This window comes from Anser brachyrhynchus (assembly GCF_964034855.1).
Source record: "Anser brachyrhynchus genome assembly, chromosome: 2".
Lineage (NCBI taxonomy): Eukaryota > Metazoa > Chordata > Aves > Anseriformes > Anatidae > Anser > Anser brachyrhynchus.
Window position 1 is genome coordinate 112,353,972 of NC_137695.1, and position 27,891 is coordinate 112,381,862.

Below are 27,891 nucleotides of genomic sequence, written 5' to 3' on the forward strand. Positions count from 1 at the left end.
AGCAGTGGGTTTATTTGGTTGGGGCTAAGGCCTTCCGTGTTCACCTGTAGTTCAGCCAAAAGACGGTGGGTCTCAGCTCAACCTGCAACAATGGTCTGTTATCGCCTTTCTGCAAGAGAGCTGATACCGGTAGAAATCTTGTCCTCCAGAAGGTGAAACAAAGATTTCCTGATTAGGTTCTTATTTGCAGTAAGCTCAGAAAATGCTGGGCAATGAGAGCCACTTTCAAACATGCTTAGTTTTACTTTTTTTTTATTTTTATCCATGGTTGTTCATGGGGTATACAGTACCAATATCATTCTCAGCCTGATGTCTGCTCCTGATGAGACAAATCTGTTCTGTAGGGTCTAGGAAAGAACACCATTCATGTGAATGTGTGATTTCTCCACAACACAGAAGGCATGATTTAAGGTATGGAAAAAAATAGTGTAGGTAACCATCCAGAGAACAGTAGCAGGTACTACTCAGAAAGTAATCACAGAATCATTAAGGTTGGAATAGATCTCCAAGATCATATGATCCAACCATCCCCCTACCACCAATGTCACCCACTAAACCATGTCCCTAAGCACGCGGTCCAACCTTTCCTTGAACACCCCCAGGGATGGTGACTCTACCTCCCTGGGCAACCCGTTCCAATGCTTGACTAGTCGTGTATCCGACTAATGTCGGATACACAAAGTAAATAAATTAAAAAGTAATTTCTTCCAAACAACACATATTTGGTCTAAAACCTAAAGAATTAATATACTATTTACAGTGTTTGAAGGTGGGGTAAACCTGAATACAAGTTTATATTAATATCAAGCAATAGTGCAGTAGAGTATCTCTGATCTGATTGTGTGCATTTTGTTACAGCTTTCTTCATATGGTGGCTTCCTAAGTTACCAAGTGAAATCTTTTGGCTTACCTAGTGAAGGCATGGTTCTTCTGGATAAGAAACCTGATATACAACTAACAGTAAGTTTTGAAATACTATTTTTTCTTTCAGCCAATACCATGATTTTTTTGTTTCCTGACAACTATGGAAAATTTTGCTCCTAAAGTGTGCTTAACTTTTATAGCAACGTGCTACATTTCTATAAAACTGATTTTACTGCATTTTGCTCAAAGCTATCGACACACCTCTCTCTGATGCCAAAGTAACATATTATTAAGCATAACTGACTTCAGAGCAAATGAAAAGATAAAACAATTTTCTCTGTAAAATGCACCTGTGGAAAAATATTAATTAATGTCTTGAACACTTGGCAACAAGTATGGCCTCAACTATGCAAAATATGTCCTTGATTCCATATTCAATTTATCTTATTTTCTTTGAGAGTTTTCTTCAGCATAAATTTAAACATAATCATAAGGCTTCAATGGACTGAAGTAAAAATGCATTTTATGTCTGGTGAAAATTAGAAACTTCTACTGTTTGTTTACATTCCCAAGAGGGTGGTTTTGTTTCTTGAGCCCATCAAAAATATTAACTGAGTGTTCTAGGGTTCCGGGAAAGATGCCTCATGAAGTACTATGGTGGTATCCAAAGTCATTTGTGCACTAGGATGTAAGGTCAAAGACTGTTCCTCAGTCCAGTATTGTTTTTATTTCCCTCCTCACGACAGCCAAAAATTTCCAAGGTAAGTAAGTTCTTAAAGATGATATCAAGAGGCATCTCCTTTTCTAAAAAGAAGGTGAGGGCAGCAAAGGAGACTCTCTGAAAATACAAAAAGAGTTTTTACTCAGAAGTGATAGCTAATTCTTGTGAAAACTGGCAAGCATTAATTTAATTCTCTTGGTGTTTTATTTGAAAGCAAGGATGTTAATAGGCAAAGGCAGGGAAAACCCTGCTGACAGTAAAACACAGTGCTTACAAAATGACATACAGTTACTTTTACTTAGGTTTTATTTTCCAAATAGCAGGATTGATGTGCTTCATCAAAAGAATTGCATGTGAATACTTTAGCATAAAAAGTAGTGAAATGGTTCAATATTATGTCTTCATTCTCACTCAGGGCCAGCAAATGAAAGTTGTTTATGTGGATCCTAACAACCCACTGCCTGACCGTCAATATTATGGCCGTGTGCAGTTAGTTGAGGTAAGAAATGAAAATGGAATGGCCTTTCCTTTTCTTCCCTGTGGTACGTTAAAAAAAAAAAAAAAATGCACAGATAATATGTGAATAAATACCAAATACTGGATAATGTTAATGAACATGAATTTCAGTACTGTAGACCATAAATATAGACCACATTTTCTTCTCTCTTTACTGTCACACTGAACCTAGGTTCTGGTTCATGCCACCTAATTTTAGCATGTCTAATTTAGGCATTTTGTCCAACCTAGTCCTTAGCATTCTCTCCAGAGACAGTGGAGTAATACTGAATCAGTCACGAATGGAGTATGACTCATCACAGCCCCAGATGTGTACTTAATAGGGATGGAATGAATTGTTATCTGTTTTCTTCCTCTGACTCTCAGAGGAGACCAGGTGCCTAGTTTAGAATGGGTTTCCAACATTCAGGGGGGTTAAATTAGCATGGATTATTCCTACCTTAAATGTGTGCTCAGAAAGTCAAACTAAGTTATTTCTGTCTCGTGTATAGGCAAAAAAAGATAATGGTTCTTCAAGCTAAATTCCATTTTCAGTTACACTAAGTCTGTTAGTAGCATGTTAACATGTGAAGGCAGCTCTCAAGACTGGAGTTCTAGTACTTTAGTTACTCTTAAAAATAAAAGCATTTTCCTCCAGCTTTTTGTGGTTTAGTTGGTAATCCCTCAAAGAAATTTGGATGACTGAAGAAGAACCTAAATGCTTCTTCACTTTTTGATACCCCAAAGCCATACATACCTTGCAAAGTACAGAATACATCCCATTTTTTGCTCATTGTTCCTTTTCCTGCCTAGCTTTTGTTTGCATTCATTATATTTATTTTGCTGACATCTGTTTCACCCCACACCACTTGGGACTATAGTGGTCCTAAAGTGTTTTTTTTTTTCCCTCTCTGTGTGGCATCCTGTGTGCTCTGCACATTCTCTTTTTAATAAACTGCAGGGCTGTGCTGATTTTGTATCCTTAATGTGCAGGGAAACTTCAGACACGCCAGCAGCAATAACCAGGTATCCAGGGAAGAACTGATGGTAATCCTGTCTAGACTAGATGGTTTACACATCAGAGGCCTCTACTTCACGGAGACTCAACGATTAACCCTTGGTGAGGTTGGGCTGGAAGTAACCACCAGCACAGGAAGTGGCAGCATTGCATACAATGTAGAGACATGCTCCTGCCCTCCAGAGTATTCCGGTGACTCATGTCAGGTAGGAAATGTTTGCCTCTGTACTTCACCATTACCTTTTGTCTTGCCTACAGCTATACATACTGGTTTAGTTAGAGGAACAGGCTAGTTATTAAGGTACTTACATAGTTCTTTTAAGTGTGTGCACTTCTGATGGCTCAAACACTTCCACTGTCTAAAAGGCACAGTAAGGTTATTCAACTCTTGATTGCCTTTGTGCAACTATATATGTCAGTTTGCATGTTTAAGGCACCATAATGAGGTCCAAGGGAAGTAACCTGAACCAAGATAGTTCTGAATACTTTCCTATTCTGACAGACTGACTAACACTTTTCCTATTTTTATAGGAAAATGTTTCAAAGCTGAAATGAATTTATTTTTTAAAGTATTTGGAGATATTTTTATGAAAGATAATGTAAACATTGCAAAATTATACCGTTACCTGAAGCATGGTGAAATCCTAGCCTTAATTGTGCATCCCATCCCTGATGCTGTTCCTGTAGCTCTAATTCTTTTGGCTGATGCTTTGCTTAGCTTAGAGCTCAAGTGTTCCAATGGTTAAGTACCCAAAGCAGCAGAATAAAGTAATGGAGTGGTAAGCAGTGTACGAAGTGCACAAAATATGATTCTCAGAGGAACCGGTTGAAGGATAAAGCAGCAATTGCTGTGCTAACCTTGCAAACATTTTTGAAAAGAGAATGAAAGAATAATACCTAGACCACAGTAACTGCAGAGATGGTGAACAAAACATTCACAGTTGGCTTGTGTCTCCCATGTGCATCCGCTGCTCAGGGTGGCCAGTAGTCGTGTGTCAAAAGTCATTTTGGAAGTATTTCTAGAAACTTATTTTTCACACATATGGTGTTCTTTGCCATGTTCAAATTGACGAGAACTGACTGAAGTTCATACTGCCATCCCATTGCTTTCAACGTATTGCCTTTATTAAACTAAGGTGGTTTTTGTTTTTGTTTTTTTTTTTTTACATAAACTGATGAAAATACATAGCCAAAGGAAGTGATCAAGACAGTAACCTGGGTAGTTTGTAAGCCCTGTATGTTTATGCAGCGTTACTCAGGCAGTGATTTACTGTGCTAATCATCTAGCTCTGTCTGACGGCGTTAGGTGGGGAGAAGGTGATGCCTGCCACACCCTAAGTTAGGTATATATTGAGCTACAGGAACTGCGGAGTTACTTGTTAACTCCAGGAACTCTAATGTGTGCTGTACAACTTGACTCATGTATAAAGTTTAAAGGTGGGGCCCATCTCAGCACATAGCCTCATTAATCTGAGTCAGAAGCTGGAGAATAAGGGAGAGTATAAGGGAACGTGTAAATAGTGAAAGAATAGCGTGTGTTAACAGTTGAGCTAAAGTAAAATGATGGCCCAAACACAGGGGCCACAGAATGTAGGATGGCTAGTTGTCACTTTAGTAGCTATGGGGTGTAGTTTAGCACAGGGTATGCAGCAGAGGCTATCGTTTCCTCATCTTCAGGAGAGAAGTCAACAGCAACAAGTTCAAAGGGATTTTTACCTAAGACAGGTAATTTATTCATTTTCCCTTCCTTGCTTGCTTCCTTCCTTCTCTCTGTTCTTAAATGAACCATTTTTATAACAACTTATACATCACTTAATATAAAGGCAATAACAGAAGTCTTTTATCTCAGAGTATCTTGCTAACAAAAGTATGTGCAAGGAGTTTCTTTTAAATTGTTGTTTATTTGAAAACGATCAGCCGAACTCCTAAGCACTTGAAAGTTTCTAGAGCTTTATCTTCATGTGGAATAAATTTTTCAGTATCAAGAATGCTGCTTTGAAAACAACATGCCCACACATTCCAAATGTGTTGCTTTCAAGTTTAAAGAGAACATAAGTAAAAAAAAAAAAAATCTGCATAGATTTTTTTTCAAATACATTTTGATATCTGTCTGAAATGAGTGATTCATTTTGCTCTCAAAAAAGAGGCTTTCGGTAAATACAATTCATATGCATTAGAACCTGTATTTTACTTAGTCATGTTGTTTATATATTTCAGGCCCTGGTTTCTTTAGGAGCAGGGTATACCGATTCCCTGTTGTTCAAGGAACATACTCTCCCTTTCAAAAATATATCTGAAAAATTTCAAGTGAGGATGCTTATTCTAAATAAAGTCCTTGCTCACACTGAAGTCAATATAAAAAGAGCTGTTGATGTTATTAGTATTCTGCCCACGTTTCTTTTTCTATTTATCCCATATGTGAAGAAAGCAAAGATGCTGCTAGCAACTGTTGTTTAAACAGCAATAACTCAAAATTCCTTTTGGGATCTGCTTTGGAAGAGGAGTTTGGTGGTTTGCTTTTTTTTTTTCTTCTCTCTGATAGTTATGTCGTTGATAAATATACCGATTATTTCTGTCTCTGCATGAATACTTATGCCTCAACCACCTGCCATAAGATTTGAGGCACTGTCCTGGAAACCGTTTGCTCTTCAGATTAGTCCCATCGGTCTTGGTGGTGCAATTGCTATGAGAAAAGGTTTACAGTTTTGAAGTTCAACTCTCACTTGTTTTCAGAATGTCATTCAGGCCAGCCTCTAAGTGCGAGTTACAGGCAAGGTATAGGTACAGTGCAGAACTGCGTAGCCTGAGGCAAGTATTTAGGAGGTGTTTGCTTCATGGGGAGCACAGCTTTCTCCTCACTTTCAGACAGCCTCTCATCTTCCTTGCATCATGCCGGGTTAGTAACTAGTGAAAAAGAGCTTAGCAAATAGAGGGATTTTTTGGTCTGGTGGGTGTCCTAGGAGGATCTTTAGCAGAGAGTGTGAGCATGAATGTTTGATTTGGTCTACATGGAAAGGCTCCATGCCCAGGAGAAATTCCTTGTACTTGCCCTACCCTTGTACTTTCGCTCCCCATGCCAAGCAAGAATCTGGTTTTAACATATTAGTTAATACCTAGGTGGTTCAGGCTAACAAACTGAATGTCTCTTGCTTCATTCATAATGTTCCTTCCTCTGGTTCAACCCCTTGTTTAAACCCAACTTTGATCTGACACGCTGTGTTTCTGCTTGTGTGCTTTCAATAGCTGAACATTCTTTTCGTGCTTCCTGGGGTTTTGGGACAAGCCTGTACTTAAAAATTAGACCACTGTATGTTTTGTAAGATCATCTAGCTCTCTGTCTAAGCATGGCTTCTTATAGCTCCAGGTGGACTTATTTTGGAAGTCATGATGAATTCATGTAAAAGATATCTCATTAGAAGCATTTCCAAGCAATACACAGTGGTTAAATTAACATCAAGATTTCATATAACCATTAACTAATATGTGAAATTTCCATATGTTCTTCTCTGAGAATACTGTGGTGTGGAACAAATCTTTTTGTGTGGTTTAAAAGTCATATTCTACAACTTTGTACATAGCCACAGGAAACGTGTTTTGCTCACAGGTTAAAGTAAAAATGATGAAATCCCCATACCACAAAATGTAGAGCACAAGGTTCAGATGCTTAGGCTCAAGCTTCTTCACCTCCATTTTTCATTGACATTTGCTGAGTTAAAATACTTACTACTAAAGCTCTTCTACACCCATATTATTTTTTGTCAGGAAATGTACATCTCTACTGCTCCTTGGAAATGGCAAACAATTTCAAAATACCCAACTTATAACCTGTAAAATTTACCTTCCACCAACACTCAGTTTTTTTTTTCCTTTTTTCTCTCTGTTTACTGTCTAGGAATGTGGCCTTGGATTTTATCGTGAGAATAAAGGAGTATTTACTGGACGCTGTGTCCCCTGCAACTGCAATGGAAATTCAAATAGGTGCCAGGATGGTACTGGAAAATGTTTAGTAAGTAAATATTAACATTCAAGAAATGTATTTGAAAAAAATGAGGGGAAAAAAAAAACAACCCACATACCTTACTGCAGTATGGACTGTACAGTATTGCTAAATTCGTAGCAACTAAAATATTCTTTCCATGCTTCGTTCTCTGTATCTTATGCTGTTAAGGAGCATGAATTGTATAAACTTTCATGTTTTGTATGTTTAACATAACTGTGGGTGGTTAGAACAATTTGTGCCCTTGTTTTTGTTTTCTTCTTTCCCTTTTAATTTTTGTTAACTCATGGTACAAAAAGTCACCAAAGTTGCACATATGTAAGTGTTTGCAGTTACTTATAATAAATGTGGGTGCTTATCGTCGCATATGCAGTCTTTAGTTTTATACGTATATGCTAGGGTTTACCAGTGCTGACAAATAGTGCATTCATGCATAGCTTAGTCTTTACAGAATCTCTTGTTTAATTAACATCAGTAAATGTCCGCTAATCTAAATTTACAGCTAGGTGGATTAAAAATAGCAGAGTAAATAAAATGAGATAAAGAGAATAAAAGTTAGATTAATTAGAAAATGTCAGCTGTTACAGAAGATACAGTGGGGCAGAGTCTGCTCCCTGACATACCATATTAAACCTAAAGCAGCCTTATGGGAGCTGCTTAGTCCTAGTAGTAAGGGAGCGTGACATTTGGCCGACTGTGCTTCTCTAGCTTATGTCCATGACACTTCTTTAAACAGTTTGTTCGGAATAAATTCCCACTTCAAATTTTTTCACTAATTTTTCACTTGCTGTGTAAACAAGAACCCTGCCAAAATCCTTCAAGAGTTGTTTTCTCTTCTATTTCTTCCTTGTTCATTCTGAATCCATTCTGCCTGCGGTGCATTCCTGGGCGTTACGTAATTCCCCTCGACTTTGTCTCAACCAACCCTAGCGCTTCAATGCAAGCAATAAAGTAATTCAGCACATTCTCAGGAATGACTTACAGTCTGCTGCTTTGGTGAGGCAGGGCAGGCCATGACAGGAAAGCGCTGAAATAGAGCTACAAAGATGAAGAAGTTTTACTTCAGATGAAAATTATAAAGCTAGAAAAGTGCAAATTTCACATTTGCCTCATGAAATAGATGGTTTAGGTTTCTCTTTATCCCCTCCTTCTCACAGCTCTGTTAACTCTCAGATAGATAGAGCTAAATCAACTCCTGGCCCTGGGACAAAATTTAAGGCAAGCAAAGTCATTCAGGATAACGCAGTGAAAAATGAAAGCCTGGAGGGCCTGTATTTCCGTAATGAGCCTCCATCTAATAAAGAGTAGGTTTGTCTCTCTGTATAAAAGCCATCAGACAAAGGCCTGTATTAGTGCAGAGAAGGCAGCAACGCTTTCCAGCATGGAGCCATCAAATTTCTGTCAGGTTTCATATCCAAAGTGTAAAGCCTGGCCTTTTGATTCCTGCTCCTCACCTGGAGTGCTGGACCCCAGTACCTTCCCCTCATGTCAGCTGCTTTCCAGTAATGGCCTCCATGGGAGGCTTTGTGAGGCTAAGCCCCAGCTGACTCCTCATGGCGGCAGTACGGTGCTCCTCAGCTAAGGCAATAACAAAGCTGTTGCATGATGGTGAAAAGAGAGGGGTGCAGTACTGCCCTGCTGAAGAGAATGGAGTGCAGGAGGGGATGGAGAAGACAGAAGAGCTGGGTCTCGTCGGTAGGGAAAAGCTGATCTCCTGCCACAAATCAGGCTTTGTGTTCTAGTGGTCCCTGCCTTTCCCCTGAAAGGCATGTTCCCTGAGCTGCAGCATGGTGCTGAGGCTTTCTTTTCGCATGAGATATTAATTCATGTCACATACTCCCAAGTAGTTCTGTTGAGCCCCTGGCACACTGTACTGTGGCACCCACATGGGTGTCTGGGAATCAGCTGAGAGTTTTCCTTTCAAAGTTTGCAATACTTGAAAGTTGGGAGGTGCTGTGACTCCAGAAATGTCTCTGTTCTCCTATCCCATGCAGGGCCCTATGAAACTTGAAGGAAGAGCCATGAGGGAGCTGCTGCTCTGGCTTCATTCCACAGTGCTTTGGGAGTACTGGGTTATGTTCTCGGTTCTTTATATGCTATGTATCTAGAGGAACACCATGGCACATTCAGAGTGGCTTACCTGTGAAATACCTTAAACTTCTTTCAGTTATATATGGAATTTCTTCAATGTCTATAGGCATTTTTAAATGGATGGTGTCTTCATAGAATCGTAGAATGGTTTGGGTTGGAAGGAACCTTAATGATCATCCAATCAACCCCCCTGCCATGGGCAGGGACACCTCCCACCAGACCAGGTTGTCCAAAGCCCCATCCAGCCTGGCCAGGGCTGGGGCATCCTGCAGAGATGGGGCATCCACAGCTTCTCTGGGCAACCTGTTCCAGTGCCTCACCACGCTCTGAGTGAAGAATTTCCTCCTCACCTCTAGTCTAAATCTACTCTCTTTTAGTTCAAAGCCATTCCCCCTTGTCCTATCACTACAATCCCTGATAAAGAGTCCCTTCCCCAGCTTTTCTGTAGGCCCCCTTTAGGTACTGGAAGGCCACTCTGAGGTCTCCCCAGAGCCTTCTCTTCTCCAGGCTGAACGACCCCAAGTCCCTCCCCCTGTCTTGATAGGATAGGTGCTCCAGCCTTTTGTATTTCTTTAGCTTCCGCTAGTTAAATGGATTATATGTGAACTGTAGCTTTTCCTGTTCTTTCCCAGAACCTTTCACAAGTGAGCCACATAATTAATTCTTGAACCAAAACCAAAACAAATTACGAGTTACTATATGAAGAGGCTGGTGGAAGGGCAGTTGATGCGGTTGAGAGAATCTGGATGTAAAGAAATGTGGAGGAGGATGTACTATAAGAGGAGATGGGAAAGGCAGAACTGTTTCTCATTGTAGGAAAATGCCCCTGTGCTTCAAATCACAGTAGTAGGGCCTTCAGCCAGAGCTTTAAGTCAGAACTCCTGCAGTGGAATTGCAGTCTGCTCAGTGACTGCTTCCAGCCAATTTTAAATTTTCTTTTTCAGACTTTTACTTTATTAGGAACCCTCAGCTCTGTGGGACACTAGGTTAGTCTACTGCCCATTGTTTTCTTCATAACTATTTTCTCCATTGTTTTCTTCATAACTATTTTCTCCATTGTTTTCTTCATAACTATTTTCTCCAGCTGTAGAACTAGGGAGCAAGAATATCTCACGGATGTAATCTGCACTGCATTTTTATGGCTGCTCAAAATGTATTTCAGCAGCTTCTATTTTAAATTAGCACCTCCGTAGGTAAAGCAAAAGCAACTTGCTTCTCCTCTCTCCATAATGTATAAATGTGTGTGACAGTCAGGCAACACAGGAATAAGAATGTTGGGAATCATATTTTAGGAACAATTTTGTCATAGAAAAGTAGCTCAGTTTTATTGGCTTCAATTCTTCTTACAGCCTGTGCTTTTCATTATTTATTGAGTTATTCCAGGTAAATAAAAATTATGTACACTAGGAAAAGTGCATGAAATTCAGTTCTGATCTGAACTTACAAAGATAATTCATTTTGATAGTAATTTTGTGGGATTTTAAAGAATGCATTTGGGCTCAATTCATTGCCTGCTTTTAAACGGTATCCGACTTCTAATTAGTGTTAAGATGAAAAATTTAAAGACGCATTTAAACAGTGATTTTTTTCTTGGATGCCACTGAAATACCATTACAGTGTATTAAGGCAATTTTCATTAACAAACTATGCATCTAATTGAATGTCCTTAAAAATGTATTTAGTACTGCTTATTTATCTGTTGCTTTTCCACAGTGGTGAGCAAAATGTACTTCCTACAATTAGAGAAGGATTACAGTCAATCTATCATGATAGGGAAAGCAAAAGCAGTTTGGTTTGTAAAGAAAAAAACAACAAAAACAAAAACACACACCCAAAAATTAATTATGTGGAAGGGAAAGAACATATCCTCTGCGTAAATTGGCTATAATTATTTTTAAATAATAATAAAGCCTTACTGAGTGGGAAAGCACTGTTAACTATCTTGTTTGTTTCCTTTTTAAGAACTGTCAGTATAATACTGCTGGGGAAAAATGTGAACGCTGTAAAGATGGTTATTTTGGAGATGCCACTCAGGGTTCCTGTCGGATATGTCCTTGCCCTTATACAAACAGGTAATGTAAAATGTTATGAGAAGCCAAATGGAGGGGAAAGGAGAGAAAACAAAACAAAACCAAACATTGCCTTTTTTAATAAGCTCAAAATTCCAATTCTGACTCAGTTGCTGAAACATAAAGGAATGCTGCTGATCACCTGGGGGATCCCCAGGCACTTGTAATGTGACTATTTACCAAACCTCCAGTAACATCTTCATAGCGAATACTATAGAATGGAAGTCTTTTCCCTTAATGAGCATATCCAGAAGCTTTTTTTTTTTTTTAGTGAAATGCAAAAAGTAAGTTATCTTTAATCTCACATTTAAGACCATATAGCTAGGAGATAAGTGACAATGATGAAAGAAGCCTTTTCGATGAATTCAGAAAATTTAGTAAGATAAAAAAAAAAAAAAATTAAAAAAAAAAAAATAAAGCTCATAGTCACTTGTCTAAATTTCTGAAAGATTAAAGTGGCTGTTCAGGTGGAAGCTCTGAAGTACAAAGATACTGAGCTTGAAAAAATAAATCTCCTTGGATCCAATAAAATCATAGAACAGCTTGGGTTGGAAGGGACCTTAAAGATCACCTGGTTCCAACTCCCTGCCATAGGCAGGGACACCTCCCACTTGGTCAGGTTGCCAAGGGACTCATCCAACCTGGCCTTGAACACCTCCAAGGATGGGGCATCCACAGCTTCTCTAGCCAACCTGTTCCAGCGCCCCACCACCCTCAGAGTGAAGAATTTCTTCCTAATGCCTAATCTAAATCTACCCTTTTTTAGTTTAAAACCATTACTCCTTGTCCTATCATTATCTGCCCAAGCAAAAGTCATTCCTTTTTTTTTATAAGCACTCAATAAGGTTGCCAGACTCTTAAAATTGGGCAGCAAATTGTGTTTAAAATACATGGTATGTTGAGCCACATTGTTTGTCATCACTAGTAGGTTCTCAAATGTGAAATGTGTTAAACAAAAGCAAGCATTTTTTTAAAAATCCTAAGCAATAAATTGCTATAGGCACCACATAGAATTTGCCAGGTGCATTAGCAAACGCCAGGTAGCCTTAAGTAAGAGATTTACACTAGCAGGCAATAGACAGGTTTTTCATTTATCAGAGAACTCTCCAATACATCTGTTTTTGACAGCACTGACTTCTTCTGCAGGTGCTTGCCTGAGGCTGACTGAACATAGTTTTACTCATCTTTTGCTTTAAGAGTGCTGAAATATCTAAAGAGACCATGATAACTGCAGTAGTTTAATAGCTGCACATTGGTGGTAAATACCATTCATTATGTAGGAAGTGCAACCCACCTGGCATCACTGGAGTTAGCAATTTCAACCTAGTTAAAATATATGTAATCTTAGTGTTGACATCTGTATTTTAATACACAGACTTGCTTTATCCAACTGTTCATAGATTAAAAAATGGAAATAACAAACATGGCCTATCCACTCTTCACCTGCCCTCTCCTTACCAAACACTGGCCAAGTAATGGGTTTCCTCCCCAGAGAAATTTGAATCTAGTCAGGTTTTCTAGAAATATCAGATAAAAACGTGTGTTCTGTTAATCAGATATTCTCTAGAACTCCCCAAATTGGTGTACAACTCTATTCTGCTTAGGTTAAGAAAAGAAAAACGATATTAGCTATGTAAAAATAATTTCTAATGTTTCTATCTATTTAAAAATAATAGTAAATAAAAATAAAAATCTATCCAAACAGGAAGAAACTTTGTTTAGCACAGGCTATTGGATCTTGCCTGGTAAAGATAAAATAGCTGCGTGGTGTTGTTTTATTTTACATCACTGCTAAGGTTTTCCTTAGGCATTCCTTCGGGTAGTAAACTATAATACTCTATGGAGTAATTCTATAGTCTAAGGTTAGAATTTAGAGGAAAAAATATGAAAGAATGTAAAGAATTAGTCGCAGCACTTGTTTATTGGCAATTAAATTAGCTGAGAATTTAATTGGTGGTATAAAACTTTTAAGTCAGAAAGTCATTTAAGTGAGTTTAGCTTCTGGAGTGTAAAATGTATTTGATTATGTATTCACAAAAATATTGTGATTTCTTCTCAAAGATTTGCAACTGGCTGCGTGGCAAATGGTGAGGAAATTCAGTGTCTCTGCAAAGAAGGCTATACTGGAGTTCGCTGTGAACGGTAAGTGACTTGATACTGAAGACCAAGGTCTTTAAGAGGCACCATAGAAGGAGGTATGTCTGCATTATATAGTATGTCAATGTATGAATATTAATAATATGCAGACGCTTAAGGAATATCTATTTCTATGAACAGCTGCTATAGCGTGGTGCTACAGTATAATGCCAGATATAAACCCAACAATCCCTGAAGAAATGTAAACCATTTTCCACAGCCTGTTCAGTGAATACACAGTTTTTACCAAAAGGAGAAGTGTCAGCCTCTTTGCAGAAGTGCCCTGTGTGTTGTCTTATATTTCACTTTCTGATAATAAAAGCTCCTACTTACTTTGTCCCTGTTCCAATTGAAAACACTTTACCATTTCTTCCAATGTACTCGATGGTGCTTTGGTGCTCTTAATTAGTTTCTAGTAGCAACCATGTAACATTTAACACCATACCCTTCATCCCAAATCATTCTGATGTGCTCCACAGGTGGAGTTTACAAACACAATACTGAAGCCATCTCTTTTGCTGGAACAACATTACAACAGTTTGGCAAAATAAAAGAGGTACAGCAAAGTAATTTAAGGCAGGAAGAGGAAACAATTTCATTGAGGTTCAAATCCAGGAGGAATTTAAGCATAATGGAGAGCAGTTGTCTGATTTGTAAACTTGAGGCAAATGAGTCACGACGTCTCTCCTGAAGACTGTACCTCCAGTAGTAGCACATTCTCTTGTACTTCACAACTGTTACCTTTGACATCTAAGCTGTAGGTTAAAGATAGATTTTTCTCTTTCAGATCTAGCCATACCTCAGCTCCTCCTCATGGTCTCTAGATTACACATTATTACCCCAATAGGTCTTACAGCAGGATGACTTTTATGATTGTTAGTCAGCCAGTCCAGATAATGTATTTTACCTATAAAATAGTCAGGGGGCACTCATGCAGAACTGGTTTGCTGACAGATGGCAAGAGGAAATATCACCCAGAGAAGGGTGGTAACGTTCAGTGCCACTGCTATTTGAAAACTCAGTGTGTGCTTGCAGTATGATACTAGTTAATATGTGAGTTCTTGTGGAATCACAGACCAAAATGATGTGGTTGTCTTGGTTAAGTCTTGTAAAATTCTCTGTTTATGCACGTATTTGTGTGCATTGTATTTTTACACATTAACTGAATAATTCTTATATGAGCATTGTGGGAATTCTTCTATTTTTGGAAAAATTTCTGCAGTACTGGGAAAGATATTTTTAACATAGTGCAGAGCATACTGTAAACCAAAAATACGCCCATTTTGGCTAAGTCAAAACACGAAATCAAAAGTTCCTGAAGGTTTTATTCAGGAGTAGAACTGAGTGGGGTTTTTTGTTTTGTTTTGTCAAGTGAAAGTATGTTTGACAAAAGTGGGTTCAAATATTTAATGAAAAAAAATATGTGTATCTCTTTATCTAGTTGTGCTCCAGGATATTTTGGAAATCCACAAAAATACGGAGGCTACTGTCAGAAATGTAGTTGTAATAATAATGGACAGCTGGCTAGCTGTGACCGCCTGACTGGAGGTATGTAAGAGCCTACGGATGTGGAGTGTTTTCTCTCTGGGAAGCAGAGAGGGAACGTACTTATCTAAGTTGAACCAAAGAAGACATCTAGAGCAAAAGAAGGGCTTTCCTGAGTCATCGAGTTGATCCTTTTGAGACATTTTTTTGAAGTATTTCCCTTCATAAGTAGTATTTATTTTATGTTGTTTTTCAGTTTCACAGGCATGTATTTAGATGCATTATGATTCCTCTTCTGACATGTTTAAGTCGGATCTTGCAACTCTGTGTTATAGACTTACGAAACAGATCTTACAGAGCATTCATAATATGTCTTTTTTAAATGTATCTGGGACAGATTAGCGACATCTTCAGCGTCTGCATCAGGCACTGCCATCTTAGGCATCCCAGTTAACTGTCTGCAGTGGTACTGACTCAGAAGGCTGTTTTATAAATCCTGCTATACACCTATATGCAATTTGGGGCATCCTTGATTTTCCCAGTATCAATCGCATATACTCCACCATTACTAAACTCTTACAGTAATGTTATGCCATAGCTATACATTCACTTTATCAATTACCATTTTGAAGTAAAGGGTCTGATCCTACATTGCTTAAAGGGTCTGATCCTACATTGCTTAGACTGGCTTTACCTTGATTCACCTGAGTCTCTTGAGATGAAATATTCATTTCTATTCAGAAACATGTAGGCCACTGCACTTGAAAAGGACCTTGATTCTTCTATGTTTTCATTCCCCAGTAAAATTATACTTTTCTTTCCCTGTAGGCATCTTTTCCTTCTGACAAGGTAGTGAAGAGTCAAACTAGTAACTTCTAATACTTCCATACTATTAATTTCTCTGCACTGCTGTTCATACTGCATTCAAATGACTGCAAGGATCACCTTCTCTTTGGTCGCAGAAATTAGAAAAACAGCAAGTGATGTGAACTGCTGTTGGCACCTGGTGCATTTTTTCAATAAGCAGTTCTCATTTTGTATTTCATCATTGAAGTAATACATCTTTATTATTTTTATACTTAACGTGGAACAGATCCAAGCAGTGTTTGATGTTTTATCACTCTTTTCTTTTTGAAGCAAGAGTTTGCTAGGACAAACTAATCCGTAGGGCAAAATTCAACAATCCAGTTTGTTTTCAGTTTGTCTTCAGCTAGATATTCTGATCAGCCGTCTCTTTGTCCACATTAGCAATAAAACCCTCTGTGATCGTCAGCACAGCATGTTCTAGCAGGTTTCTATGTGCATGATGTTCGGCACTTGGCCAGATTTACTCATTTCATCATTTCTTGGCTGATGTTGTTTGTGCACAAGCTGTAATAATAGTTTTATTTAATTGGTACTTCATGGCAACAGCTGAAATGTGTCTGGTGTTAGCTTGAGTTACACAACAGCAGAACTGCACGTTTATTTGCATTCAGAATAATTTCCTTCATTCTCTTACAAATATATTCTTTGTGACTTGTCTTCTTTTTGGCATCAGTGCTCACCACCAATCTTGTTTAACTTTCTGATGACTTAATGTGTAAGTGCCAAAGGAAATGGCACAGCTGGGCATTTTGTTCCAGGCTGTTTCATGCCGCTGTTAAATTTCAGGTCCAATTTTATCACTGCAGCCTCTCATAGTTGCAAGCTGTTGTTTACTCTGGGCAGCAGCAGCCTATGCTGAGTGCATCCTTTTGATTCAGTGTAGATGATGTCCACAACCCTTCTCATTTTCAACAGGAGCTGGCAGCACTGGGAGTTTTGCAGTAGCCAATAGGACCAGATCTGTAAAAGGGATATGGACACCAAGACAGGGAGATTCCTGTCCTGTATAAAGACATTTTTAGGAGCCAGTTCCAATCCTGCCTCCTAGAAATTAGGATCCGGGGTTGAAATCCTACATACATCTGGAAAGTGTCAAGCTTCTTGTAATGGGGTTTGTAAAACAAACAAACAAACAAATTAAACAGTGCACTGGACTGGCAGTTGCTTGTGCTAGCTTGTTGTAAAGTCTGAGGGCAATGTTTGTTGTACATCACCTGTAACTACGGCCCAGGCACCGTGCCTTGGGTCATACACAGTGCCTCCTTCCATGCATACAACCTGGGTTTCTCTAAAGCCTGATTAATCCCTTAATCAAACAAGCTGGAACAGGTGTAAAGGAAGGTCATAAATGTCTCTCAGTACCTAGTGGGTAAGACATCCTTGTGTGAATTAGAATCTGTGGTTTGAACGTGGATGCTAAAGTAGATAGGTGTTTTAAACCTATGTCCTGGGTAAAATGGTTTAACTAGAAGGCAACATAGTCTTGGCTCCAATCACAGTGTTGTTATTCGAGGCAAATTCTAGGAATACATTAATCACACTTTGAGGTATCAGAGCCTCCTGCTGCTACACAAGTAGCATATATTTGGGGTTACAGTTAATTTCTTTTGATGGATGAAAAAAGCGTTCATCTCATCAAGGTATAGGTGAGAGCTGATTTTTTTTAGCATATTCAAGCCTCCCAGATGTTCTCATTCATTCACAGTGGACATGGATTTATGAAAGGACAGTACAATGTTTTAATGGCTGCCAGCCAAGAAAAGTGAAGGTAAAAATGCAGTAGTAGCATTTCCATGAGAAATCTTTGGTTACTGATGATTGTCTTCTGATTTCAGAATGTTTTAACAATGAACCAAAAGATGTGGATCCCCATGAAGATTGTGACTGTAAGTAACTGTGATGTTTTTACCCTGTTGGGCAGCTGAACTCCACCACGGTCGCTCTCTCACTCTCCCTCCCCAAAGGAAAAGGGGGTGAAATACGATGGAAAGGTCTTAAGGGTTGAGATAAGAACAGGGAGATCACTCACAAATTAGCGTCATGGACAAAACAGACTCAGCATAGGGAGATTAATATAATTTATTGCTTACAACTAGCAGACTAGAACAGTGAGAAACTAAAAGCAAACTAAAAACACCTTCCCCCCCCTCCCCCTCTATCCTCTTTTACCACCTCCCTGCAAGAGGTGCAAGGGAACAGGGAAAAGGACCTGCAGTCAGTCAGTAAAGCTTCATCTCCACCGCTCCAGTCACTCTGCTCCTGCTCCAGCGTGGGGGTCCCTCCCATGGGATGCCATCCTTTCTGAACTGCTCCTGCGTGGGCTCCTCTCCACGGGCTGCAGCTCCGGCCTGGGGCCTGCTCCTGCGGGGGCTCTCCATGGGCCGCAGCCTCCTCCAGGCCACATCCACCTGCTCCACCGGGGGCTCCTCCATGGGCTGCAGCATGGAGATCTGCTCCATGTGGGACCCATGGGCTGCAGGGGGACAGCCTGCTCCACCAGGGGCCTCTCCACAGGCCGCAGGGGAACTGGTGCTGTGTGCCTGGAGCACCTCCTGCCCTCCTGCTGCAGTGACCTTGGGGTCTGCAGGGCTGGTTCTCACTCCTTTCTCCCAGCTGCTATTGCACAGCAGTTTTTTCCCTTTTTTAAATCCGAGAGGCCCAACCAGCATCTCTCACTGGCTTGTCTCTGGCCAGCAGCAGGTCCCTTTTGGAGCCGTCTGGAGCTGTCTCTGATCTGACACGGGGCATCTGCTGGGCTCTGCTCACAGAGGCCACCCCTGCAGCCCTACTCTGCTACCAAGCCCTTGCCACATGAATTGAATACAGTAGCAAAACAGAACTAAACTTAGATTGCTGCCTGCAGGCTTTGGCTATATACAGGTAGCTCATTTAAGAGCAATGGAGTTTAAAAGGAATAGTGGTGTCCTGTAATGAATCTCTTAAAAGCAAAGAATCAACCAAACACTTGGCAAAAATGATAGGAGGTCAACTAGCCAGATGCAGATGGAGCATTCTCCTTCTTTCTGGGTTTGGTCACTTTTCTTAATACTGTGGGTTTTGTTGTTGTCTTTGTTCTTTATGGAAGCACCAGGTGACAAGCATCAAAGAGTTTCCATTGCATCTCATTTATTAACGTGCTCAGTGAAATGTTCTCTTCACTAATATCAATAATATGTATTGTTTCTCTTTGCTCATTGTCCCTTTAGCTTGCGATAGCTGTGTAATTACATTGCTGAAGGATTTGAGCACAATAGGTGATGAACTTCAGCTGATTAAGTCTCAGCTGCAGAATGTCCGTGCGGATACCAACACGCTGGAGCAAATGAGACGTTTGGAAATACGCATTAAAGACTTAAAGGTACTGTAAAGTAAACAGAAAAGTTGATCTCAGATTAAGCAGATAAGAGCTGAACCTAGGAATTTATGCAATCTTTTTATCAATTTGTGAGGAAACATGCATGAACTATTAATGTCAAATACTGAATCCTAACAGCACTGAAATACTGAATCCACAGCACCTTTTGGAAGAAAGTTATTGGTTCCATGTAGTGCTCTGAAAGAGGATCAGTATCTCTGTTGTCTTTTTTTTTTTTTCCTGAGGCTTGCTCACCATGAACAGCTCATCTTTGAGGTTAAAAATTTCAAATTAACAATACCAAAATTATTCTAAAGGAGTTTTCTTCAGTTGGAATAGCAGTTGCTGTGCTCACAGAAACAAAAGCCCAGCTTTTGGGCAGCAATTGGCCAGCTTTCATATCAGTAAGGCTGCCTTTATTTACCTCCACAAAGATCTGGCACATTGAATCTTTACTCATTATCTCATGTGTCTGGGTGATTTATTGGATATATTTTTTTTGTTTGCTTTTTTTTCAGGTCTTATTGAACAATTACCGTTCTGTCGTTCGTAATCAGGGTTCAAAGGCAGATGAATTGGAGAAAGAATTCAGTAAGCTAAATCACGACATCAGTGCTCTCCAGGAAAAGGTGACTTACCAAATTAATTTAAAAGTACACATCTCTTGACCAAATATTATTTGTTTGCTGTATCTAGGTATTTTTAATCTAATTACTTTTTTCCCTTGCTAGGCTGAAGCGAACTATAAAGCAGCTGAGATGCTCTTTAATAATTTTGGCCAAACTCATCAGAAAGGAAAGGATTTGGTTTCAAGAATACAAATAGTTGTCAATAATATACAAGGTAAAAATAGTTTCTAGCTCCATAATATGTTTTGTTTTATGAATCTGTTCAGTTTATTTGCAATATTCTTAATTAAGCATGAGGGATTTTTTTAGAAAGCAGCTTCATAAAATCATAGCTGTCTTAACTTCTGTGGAATTCATTCTTCCTATCATGAATCTAATACGTAATGCTAACTTAGGAGCGTACCTTGTCTTTAGAGTGAGTAGGTACAGAAAAGCTTTACCAGAGGGAAATTTAGAGCACTTAATTAACTATTCTGACTTCAGCCTGACTTCAAACTCAGTTGCTATCATAGGGATTTTTAAATTAGAAGCTTAAAATAATTGTTGTAAGTTTGGTCATTTGGGACAAATTTCATTCCTAATGTCATATTGCTAACTTTGGGCATGTGACGTGGGATATCTTTTAGCTTAATACAATCAGTGCTAAATGGATCTACTGCATTAAAGAATTCGGGAATAGGCATGCTTTTTCAGAAAAGAGACTAGACCTGTCATTTGAATCTTTTGCATATATTTAAGTGCATCCTCTGTTTGAATTTGACAATACTTTTTTTTTTTTTCAGTCCTTTTGGAACAAATAGCTGGTACAAATGCAGAAGGTAACAATTTGCCCTTGGGTGATGCTGCCAAAGAACTGGCTGAAGCTCAACAAATGATGACAGAGATGCGAAACCGCAACTTTAGCCAACTGCAAGCAGATGCAGTGAAGGAGAGAAAGGAAGCTCAGCTGCGTAAGAGCTTGTTCTCTCAGCTTCTTACTTTCTAGAAAGACTGATCTTAAATCTGTAGCATTATTGATAGTTTGGGATGAAGAGTAGGATTTTGCAGTGTATCGCTGGGATTTGTAGCAGCTGTTAGTCAAAATCAGAGTGGTAGTTCTGGAAGGGATTTAAAGGCGTTTTTACTTTGTTACAAAGAAATTCAGTTGAGCTGGGGCAAAGCCTTCTTTAATAGTCAAGTGAATCTCAGTAAAATAAAGATGTAGCCAATCATGCATACTTAGTGCTTCTATTTATTATAATACATAGGCTACAATATGTGCAGCTATTTTAGAGAAATTACACTCATAATTTAATAACAGATTTTAAGAATCTGTTGGTGTAGCACATGGGTCAGACCATATGGGAATAGTGCTAGTTTTCTGTTGTCTGTTCTTTTATGTACTAGGTGCACTCCATTTTATGTTTTCTTTGTATTTGGTTGACACGTTCATAAACCTTGTGTTAATGACTGCAAGGATAGCAAGGTCACAAGTTTATCTCCTTAACAATATAGTTGAGAATCATGAAAGACCATATGAGTGATACTAATTTCCCCTAACTCTGGACTTTGATACCTTCCTTTCAGTAACTCTTCAGTATCCTATCGTGTAGGCAGTGAAATGGACATTCATAAAAGTGTGATACATTTCACCTTTTTTATGTTACTACCTTCTGTGAAATGAAATGTGTCTGTAGCTCTCTGCTGATTATAGAGGAAGATTTGATGACTAGCTTAGGTGTAGATATCTGCATTGCAGATGAAACTGGTGATGAAATCATGTTAGCTTCATATTGAAAAATAAAACAATTCAGTCTTTGCAGAAGATCATCTTCATCCTTATTTAATTTAGAAATAGTCGAGTACATCTTTATCTGTGCTCTGTGTCTGCAGCAATAAATTTGTGAGCAGATTTGATCCAATGAGGTGCTGAATAGCATCTTTGCTATCGTAACAATGGGTCCAGTGCTGCAAAGGATGCTTAGTAATTCATACAACCACAGTTTTGTAATCCTAAATGTCAGGACATTTTGAAGGAGGTTTGTTCCTGTTGCTGCCTTCTTTGAACAACACTTTTCTTTCTGGTCTTGATAATGCAGTACTGGAGCGTGTCAAGAATGAACTACAAAAGTACCACCAAGAAAATCATGGGCTTGTTAAAATTGTGAGGGATTCACTGAATGAATTTGAATCCAAACTCACTGACCTTCGTGAAGCTCTGAATGAGGCAACAGCCCAAACCAAACAAGCTGAAAACTTGAACAGTGAAAATGGAGTTCTATTGGAAGATATTAAGGTAATATTGGGGTTCGGGAGAAGAAAGTTAAATCTCAGGAGATAAGAAGTGCTTTTGCTTGCTGCTTTTGACCTTGCAAAACCAAGTAGCACTGATAACTAAGTCTCTTAGACTTTCTTCAAGTTCTCTTTCCATCTTATGATGTATGTATGTAGGGTCTGGTATAAATGTAGTCTACTCCCACTTGTGACCTTTTCATGTGACAAGAACAGAGTGAAAAGGACATATCTCTGATGAGAAGGCAGGAAGAATCTCCACATGGCCGTTTTCTTTAGCTGCCACTAGTCTTTTTGTTACCTATTCTAGATCAAATCCCTGATTCTGATACTTCCCATAGTAAGTTCCTTAAAGTAATTTGCTCTAACAACCATGAAAGATCAGAAATAACATGTGCAATACTGTTAAATTATTTGGGATTATGTCTAAAGAACTGCTTCTGAGGTCTGATGAAAAAGGTGACAAGAAACAGCTGTTGTCCCTGAACTAGGCTGGATTTTTCAAGCCCCGTTTCTAGTGATATCTACAGAAGAAGGGATGTTGTAAAGCTTTTATTTCTGCCTTTGGGAGAACAGAAAAGATCAGAGTAGTCATCTGGGAGCTGTTTTCAAAGTTTCCAAGTTTGTGAGAAGAAACCCTTAGATGGTCTGTCCCGTCAGGTCATCTAATTGACCCGTACTACTTTCATTTTGTCTGAGCACTAAGAACTGAACTACTGTAGCCTCCTACTCAGCTGTCTTGATGAGCTGTGCTATACTAGTGCAAACTGCTGAGTTTTCTTACTGTTCTAATCAGTAGGATAGCATTTAGATCCTAAACACTACAGGCACCTAATTAACACAGCAATGGTACCTTTGGTAATTCCTACTGCACTTTAGATTAGGTAAATATGATTCTTCTTGCTTCTTATTTTTAAACCAATCACACATTACTCATCTTTTATTTTTCCTCAGAAACGGATTGAGGAGACAAATGAACAACAGAACAGTGTCTTGGATATTTTGAGCTCTGCCCGGTCTTCCCTGACTCAAGCTAACAGTATGCTGGGATTATTGCAGAAAAGCAAAGAGGTATAGTTAACCTGTTTAGGTTACGATTTAAAAAAAAATGATACTTTGCTGTCATTGTTGTGGTAGCATAGCTCAGTGGCTAGGATGTGAGGCTTAGCTGAGCTTCACAAAAAAGGAAGGATCTCAGCCCATTGTGGGTCCAAGAGGAGCCTGCCTGGACAAGTTTCTGGAAAAGCACCTCGTTGAGGGTTGTTACGTATCTGAGGAACTCTCAGCTGCAGGTATCTGAAGCTTGGGACAATATCTGTGAGAAATACTGTAAGTGACTGTGCTACTCTTGTATTTCTTTCTAGGCAATTGCTTTTCTCCCCTGTCAGAGAAAGAATAGTTGGCTAGAGACACTTTTGTTCGGACTTAGTATGGCAGTTTTTGTGCTTCTGTACCCGTTATGTAAAAACAGAGTGCAACGGCTAACAATTGTTTCCAACAAACTCCAAAGTTGGAAAGGGTTCTTTTTCCCCTTGGTTTCCTCAGGTGTGAGGTATATGTAACACTGAAGATGACAAGAACAAAATCAAACGTATGAATACAGATAAAATTTTTCTCTATGAACCCGTAGGAGTATGAAACCCTGGCTGCTCAGCTTGATGGAGCAAGGAAGGATATGAATGAAAAGCTGACAAATCACTCCTTATCAGCAAGCAAAGAACCTTTGGTGGTGAGAGCTGAGGAACATGCCAAATCTTTGCAAGACTTGGCAAAACAACTGGAAGAGTACGTTACTGTTTCTGTAAATGAGCACTTTTGGTACATAATGTCCACAGTTGCAAAGATCTGTCTGTCCTCTTACTTCTGTGACCATTTGTAAAGTTAGAAAAAAAAAAATCACTTTGTTTTTTTCTGCTTCTTCATGATGTACAGATGTTGTCTTCTCTTTTTTTCCCCCCTAAGCCAGGTCTTCCTGTAATTTTCCTGATTTTTTTTATCTCCAGCACTGGGATCACCCAGTATTATATTACTGTACTAGCATTTTGTTAACTTTTTATTATCAAGAGAGAGAGTCCTCATGTAGAGAGCAGGTAGATGTTTAGAAGATATTTTTGTAGTGTTTTTTCCAGTATTCATACTCAGTGATACCTTTTGATGTCAAAGTTAAATTCCAAAATACTTAATGCGGCTGGAAACTTCTTGGTAAAAAACATTTTTGTTAATTTTCTATTAATTTTCAGTGTATCGTTTTCAGTTAAGAAGACAGTGTTGTCACAAATAGAAGGCAGCTAATACTGGGCAGTTGCATAGCTCACAGGGCATGGGTATAAGAGATTTTGCCTATTTCTGATTCCAGAGCTACTGCACCAGTTCTTGAGCAAAAGCAGAAGTGGTCCTGTATTTGCTCCGTCATGTATGCCATCTACCACTTCTGCAGAACACTGGAGCGGGAAGAGGTTATCTGGAACTGCAGTTCTCTGAATTCCTCTGAACTAAACTATATTTGGGGGGCTGTGGTGGAGGCGGATTATTGGCCTTGTGCCTTGGGGAATTCTTGCTATCTGAATCAGTTAAAGACTGCTTGGAGGTCCACAGTTGTATTTTTCCTGGTACCTGAACTCATCCCAACTTCTGAAGAATATTTCGTATTGATCATCCTCTATTTTGAAATCAAAGTAAAAAAAAAAAAAAAAAATCTGTATAGGCATTAATTAGAAAAAAAGGAGTTCAGGTCTATTCAGAATGCTTCTAATAGTCCACAGTCTTTGCAGAATGCTGCATTTTTCACCCTGTTTCCTACAGAATAAAGAACAATGCCAGGAAGGATGAGTTGGTAGGCTGTGCTGTGGAAGCTTCTACTGCCTATGACAATATTATTAATGCCATCAAAGCAGCAGAAGAAGCAGCCAATAAAGCTGGGACTGCAGCTGACTCAGCTTTGTCAGTAAGTACCCATACGCAGCCAAATAATGGTACAGCTAGGTATATATGTTTTTACTATCAGAGAGGCACCGGAATCAAAAAGCTCTGTGTCTTGGCATGTGGTATTTGTCTGTGGCCTTTGTATGAGGAAGCTGCTATTCTTCTTGTTCATGTGTTAGTCTTATTTCAGCACTAAACAGGCTGGTTACTGCCTTTCTGATGAGGCTGTCCATCTGAATGCTGCTTTTTCAGTTCAGTGCAAAATAAAGAGGTATGCATGAGGCAAACTCAGTAATCACTGGGGGTGATTTCAGCTATCGTCTTTTACTTTCTACTAGTAATGCCCATGAGCTCTTCAACAGAGCAGCATCTAACAGCTATGTGCTAGTAATTTCTGCCTAATGTCCAAAAATGTATCAAAAGTTTGCTAAAGGCCAAGACTGCGTCACACTTTAATCTTAATAATTGTTGTTTAAGTGTTGCTTTTTGCATGAAGTCTTGCCCTAGCTGATTTTTAAACTGGATTGGGCTATCCCTTTTACTCTTTAAATTTTAGTATTAAAACAATCTTAAAGTAATGTTAAAGCAATCTTACAATACCGTGCTTCTATTACCAGACTGTGAAGAGAGAAGACCTGTCAGGAAAAGCTGCAAAGTTAAAAGCTGAGAGCAGTACACTGTTGAATCAAGCACAGGAGACTGAAGGGAAATTAAAAGGTACCGAGAAAGAAAGTGATTGTAGAAGCTTTCATTGAACCACAAATTTTCACAGTTCAGCAAAGCTCTTTAGCACATATTTAGTAGGGAGAGGTTAGTTCCATTACCATGGGACATCTTGTGATGGTTATTTTCAATAGGAAAAAGGTGAGAATGGATTTTTTGCCTCTGCTGTGTAATACACCTTTGCTGCACACCTGTCCAACAAATCTTTATCCTTGCACTTGTTTTACAGTGCATTCAAACCTCATCAGTAACGTAAGCAGTGTAACAGTGCAGACTAGTGCTGCCACACCACCCATCCAACAGATTGGTGGTATTTCTGTATAAAATTCATAGAGGATATTCACTGTTTTGCAGCTATTGGTCCAACCCTTGAAGACATGAAGCAAAGACTTGGTGTTGCTGACGGAAAGAAGAATACACTACAAATTGATCTCATCGCTCTTCAGAATGATCTCAATGGGATAAACAGAGGTCAGTTACTTGCTCATCACTTCTGTTTTGCTTCTTTCACCTGTTACTGTAAGAAGCTGCACATGCATTTGTGTGTGTTTCAGATGACATCGGCAACATCATCACTAGTGCAAAGGACATGGTAAAAAGTGCCAAGGATGTCACAACTAATGTATTGAGTGAACTGCTCCCAATTAAAACAGATGTGGAAAAAATCAAGACTACCTATGGAAGCACACAGAGCGCTGGCTTCAATAAAGCTCTGACAGAGGCAAACAATTCAGGTAAGTGTTCTGTTTTCTATTGCAGGTGCTTGCTCTTCAGTACCTGCCAATTCACTGGTAGGTGAATATGGTCATTTTGCAGAAGGAATTTTATTCATCTAGAAGCTAGGCATCTAGCCTAAGCTAGTATTCTGAGCTCTTTTTATTGCCAGTTGAAAGGGACAGGAACTGCAGAAAGTGATTCAGGCTATCCTGTGGTATGTGCTAAAAAATACCATGACTGATGAAAGAAGAATCGAAGGACAGTAATTACCAGTGTGCCCCAGTGGTCAATACTGGTTCCGATGCTGTTTAACATCTTCATTAATGATCTAGATGATGGGATAGAATGTGCCCTCAGCAATTTTGCTGACGACACAAAACTGGGCAGAGTGGCTGTTATGCCAGAAGGATTGTCTTGCCATCTAGAGGGATGACAAGAGTCTGGAGAAATGGGCTGACAGGAACTTCATGAAGTTTGATAAGGGGAAGTGCAAAGTCCTGCACCGGGGGAGGATCAACCCCAAGCACCAGGACATGCTGGGGGCCACCTAGCTGGAATGTAGCTCTGCAGAAAAGGACCTGGGGTCCTGGCGGATGCCAAGTTGAGCATGAGCCAGCAGCATGCCTGTGCAGCAAAGAAGGCTAGTGGTAACCTGGGCTGCATTAGGCAGAGCATTGCCAGCAGGAGGTAGGTGATCCTTCCCCTCTGCTCAGCCCTGGTGAGGCCACCCCTGGAGTGCTGGGTCCAGTTCTGGGCTCCTTGTTACAAGAGAGACCTGGACATACTGGGGAGAGTCCAGTGAAGGGCCATGAAAGTGATAATGGGTTTGGAGCATATCTCCTATGCAGAAGGGCTGAGAGAGCTGGGACTGTTCAGTCTGGAGAACAGAAAGCGGGGGGGGAGTGTCATCAATATCTATAAATACCTGTAGGGAGGGTGCCAAGAAGATGGAGCCAAGCTCTTTTCAGTGGTGCTTGGTGCCCAGTGCTAGGAGAAGAGGCAATGGGCACAAACTGAAATACAGGAGGTTCAGTCTGAACATCAGTAAACACTTCTTTACTCTGCTTTTTAACATAAGTTGGGATTCTCATAGTATCTTCTTTACTCTTGAAATAAACCTACTCAAACACTGCAAGGCTCACTATTGAATTCTGAGGACTATGAACACTGACGCAAGAAAGTAAGTTACACCTCAGTAGGTCAAGCCATCAGTCTGTCTACTCCAGTATTCACTCTCTAACAGTGGCAGCAGGAGATGCTATTCAGGGAACACACATAAGCCTGACCCTTTTCTTCTGTCTGTTACTCTTTTCCTCCCCTAGCATCCACAGTCACTGGATAATAAGGCTAGAGGGCACATCCTTGTCTGTTCTATTTAGTGGTTTGTTTTTTTTTTTGGTGTTGGCATTTGTTTGGTTTGGTTAGATTTTTTTATTTTTATTTTTTGGTAGACCTGAATTTATGTAATATGTAATATTATAATTAATACAATTAATATTATTATAATATGTAATAATATATAAACTGCTGG

General features: G+C 39.4%; 1 protein-coding gene across 3 annotated transcripts in view; it reads left to right on the top strand.

Annotated features, from left to right (window-relative positions):
* The window catches only part of LAMA3 (laminin subunit alpha 3), a 114,870-nt gene that overhangs the window by 69,304 nt on the left and 17,675 nt on the right, over positions 1-27,891 (top strand). For all 3 annotated transcript variants that reach the window (XM_080581584.1, XM_080581586.1, XM_080581585.1), the window contains exons 38-56: positions 859-960; positions 2,001-2,084; positions 3,074-3,304; positions 6,991-7,104; positions 11,149-11,258; positions 13,317-13,397; positions 14,833-14,939; positions 17,579-17,629; positions 18,950-19,101; positions 19,617-19,727; positions 19,830-19,941; positions 20,510-20,677; positions 21,806-22,002; positions 22,953-23,069; positions 23,629-23,783; positions 24,801-24,942; positions 25,538-25,637; positions 25,998-26,114; positions 26,198-26,377. In XM_080581584.1, coding sequence (XP_080437710.1) covers positions 859-960; positions 2,001-2,084; positions 3,074-3,304; positions 6,991-7,104; positions 11,149-11,258; positions 13,317-13,397; positions 14,833-14,939; positions 17,579-17,629; positions 18,950-19,101; positions 19,617-19,727; positions 19,830-19,941; positions 20,510-20,677; positions 21,806-22,002; positions 22,953-23,069; positions 23,629-23,783; positions 24,801-24,942; positions 25,538-25,637; positions 25,998-26,114; positions 26,198-26,377 — 2,431 coding nt within the window. The remainder of the gene's footprint in view (positions 1-858; positions 961-2,000; positions 2,085-3,073; positions 3,305-6,990; positions 7,105-11,148; positions 11,259-13,316; positions 13,398-14,832; positions 14,940-17,578; positions 17,630-18,949; positions 19,102-19,616; positions 19,728-19,829; positions 19,942-20,509; positions 20,678-21,805; positions 22,003-22,952; positions 23,070-23,628; positions 23,784-24,800; positions 24,943-25,537; positions 25,638-25,997; positions 26,115-26,197; positions 26,378-27,891) is intronic.